The sequence below is a fragment of the Austrofundulus limnaeus genome, unplaced genomic scaffold (assembly GCF_001266775.1).
Source record: "Austrofundulus limnaeus strain Quisiro unplaced genomic scaffold, Austrofundulus_limnaeus-1.0 Scaffold1029, whole genome shotgun sequence".
NCBI classification, from domain to species: Eukaryota; Metazoa; Chordata; class Actinopteri; order Cyprinodontiformes; family Rivulidae; genus Austrofundulus; species Austrofundulus limnaeus.
In genome coordinates, this window is record NW_013953431.1 from 71,051 (window position 1) to 73,491 (window position 2,441).

At 40.5% G+C, this 2,441-nt stretch overlaps 1 protein-coding gene across 1 annotated transcript in view; it reads right to left on the reverse strand.

Annotated features, from left to right (window-relative positions):
• Nucleotides 1-2,441, reverse strand: part of LOC106533818 (retinoic acid receptor beta) — a gene marked incomplete at its 5' end in the record, with an annotated part of 108,437 nt that overhangs the window by 58,621 nt on the left and 47,375 nt on the right. Inside the window, 1 exon segment of the mRNA XM_014030259.1 lies at nt 1,625-1,785. Coding sequence (XP_013885713.1) covers nt 1,625-1,785 — 161 coding nt within the window.

Here is a 2,441-nt window from a genome sequence, read left to right on the forward strand (position 1 = left end):
CTTGACTGCGTGTGCGACACCGCTGCTCTGTCACAAGGAGGAGGGGAGGGAGGAGCGGGCTGCTCCTCCAGCTCTGTGTGTGAAAAGGGAGGGGGGAGCGGGCTGTTTACTGCTGCAGCTCTGTGGGAGCGTCAGTGAACTAACAGAAGTTCATCATCAGTTTTGATCGGAATTTTTTTTCGTCCTATCATCCTCGTACTAACTGCGCCCATCGGACTGGCCCATTAATGGTCCGGCCCAGCGGGATTCGTCCCGATTGTCCCGATTACCCACTCCGCCCTTGGACTTAGGTAGGAACGGAACCTTTCTAATGCTGCTCCTGTGATCCCAACCCCGTGTTTTAAATGTGATAACAGGATACTTTGGTCAACAGTATCAAAAGCTGCAGTCAGGTCCAGAAGTACCAGGACCACAAATTAACCAGATTGTTACCTAAAAACAATCCCAAAATAATTGTTAATAAAGTTTAAATATATATTAAGTGGAGCATCATGGTGAAAGCCATTATGCTGTGATTGTGAAAGTAAAACAGTTGGGCCTCATCTTGGCACTCAGACTGTAGCTGCATTTCCATTGCAAATGTGCGCAAAACTTTGCGATATTCTGTTAATGTCGAAAAACACAGTTTCGCAACTGCGGTGTTTCCATTAAGTAAGAAATGCTATTAAAGTCACGCGTGAATACATTTGTTCTTGCGATAAGTCATTACAAACATGGCGGCGATGGATGTAAACACATAGCATGTTGCTACCACGACACTAGCGCTCATCATCAGAGGAGACGTCGGCGTCTTTTATCGAGGCTTTCCAGAGACAAGTCCCTACTTGGGAGCGGCTACGAATGCTGTGTTTTTGGGAAACTGTAGTCAGTGAGTTTACTACTTTATTTTACTACTTCTGTGATATTACTACTACTTATACTTCCTGTTGTCTTCTTTGTCGTCATCTTTTTCGGCAGTAGAAACATCCGTTTGTTGATCACGTGACTCCCATGATGCGAAAAAAAGTTTTTCCATTGCAGTTTTGCGAAATACACCAATTTCAATACGGCCGGAAAAAAACACCTCATCCTAGCGCAAAAACATTTTGTCGAAAAACATATGTTGTTTTCCTAAATTGACGTGTTTCCATTGAGCAAATTTATTTTCAAAATACTAATTTGCGCATTTTCATGGTCAATGGTAACGCAGCTATTAATCTGGAGTTTCACACTGCTGGACAGGAGATGGCAAAGAAAAAAAAGAAAGGAAAACTAGTTGGTACACTGGTTGGAGTCAATTTCAATTTAGTGAAATTAATTTTCAAACCAATTCATTAAATTTCAAATTATGAACATACAGATTGAATCTGAGTGATTCCAGTTTCTGCTCAGACAAGCAGTTCCTGAAATGAAAGCTGTGTGTTTGACGGTATTGGAAAGGATTGATCTGAACTTGTAACTCAGATTGCTTTAAAAGAGTTCAGAGTGCAGAGAGTAAGAGATTGTTCATCACTATGTTGACAGCAGGTTTGTAAGAGTGGAACAATGAAGCAGGAGCTCATTAGCAGCATGATGAACACATTCATTCATTGATGTGTTGTAAAGCAGGAATGAAGGTTCTGGTTTCTGACCACAGCTGACTTACCATGGTGTATTTACCAAGCTGGCAGAGGGAGGGGAAGGTTTCTTGATGGGCCTTTCGAATCTTCTCAATGATGGTCTCCTGTTCGGTCGTCAGCTCATAACCTTCAGCCACTTCCAGCTTTGGGCTTTCCTTCTTCCTCTTATTTCGGTCGTTTCGAACAGCTGGGGAAAGCAGAGAATGTTTCAGATTACTGCAGCTGAAGACGTCAGAGAAAGAGAAAACCCAAAGACAGCTGAAATGTGTGGGCCATGGTGGACTAAACTTAGCTGAGGTCTGAACATGAATCAAAAAACGACGGAGAACATCTAACCTGCTGAAATCTAATTTCCCTAAAGGAAACTTGTCTCTTTTATTGAGCAGGAAAGTTGAAACACAGTTTGATCAAAGAAATTTTCAATGTTAATCTATTTATTTCTGTTCCCTGCCTTTCTGTTCAAGGTCCTTGTGAAGCTGCTGTGTTAATGCCTTTATTTATTTTTAACTTGTTTAAATTTTAATAAACTTGCAGAAAGAGAGACAACAAAACCAAGAAGCCACAGCAACAAACAACATATACATATAATAAATATTATAATCTCACTGAAAAGTACGATACAAGTTTATACAAATATACAGCGGGTAAAATAAGTATTGAACACGTCAACATTTTTCTCAGTAAATATATTACTAGAGGTGCTAATGACATGAAATTTTCACCAGATGTTGGTAACAACCCAAGTGATCCATACATACAAAGAAATCAAATATTGAACACATGAAGAAAGGGAGGTGTAAAAAGGCATGGAAAGCCAAGACACCAGCTGAACTCTCTCAGTAA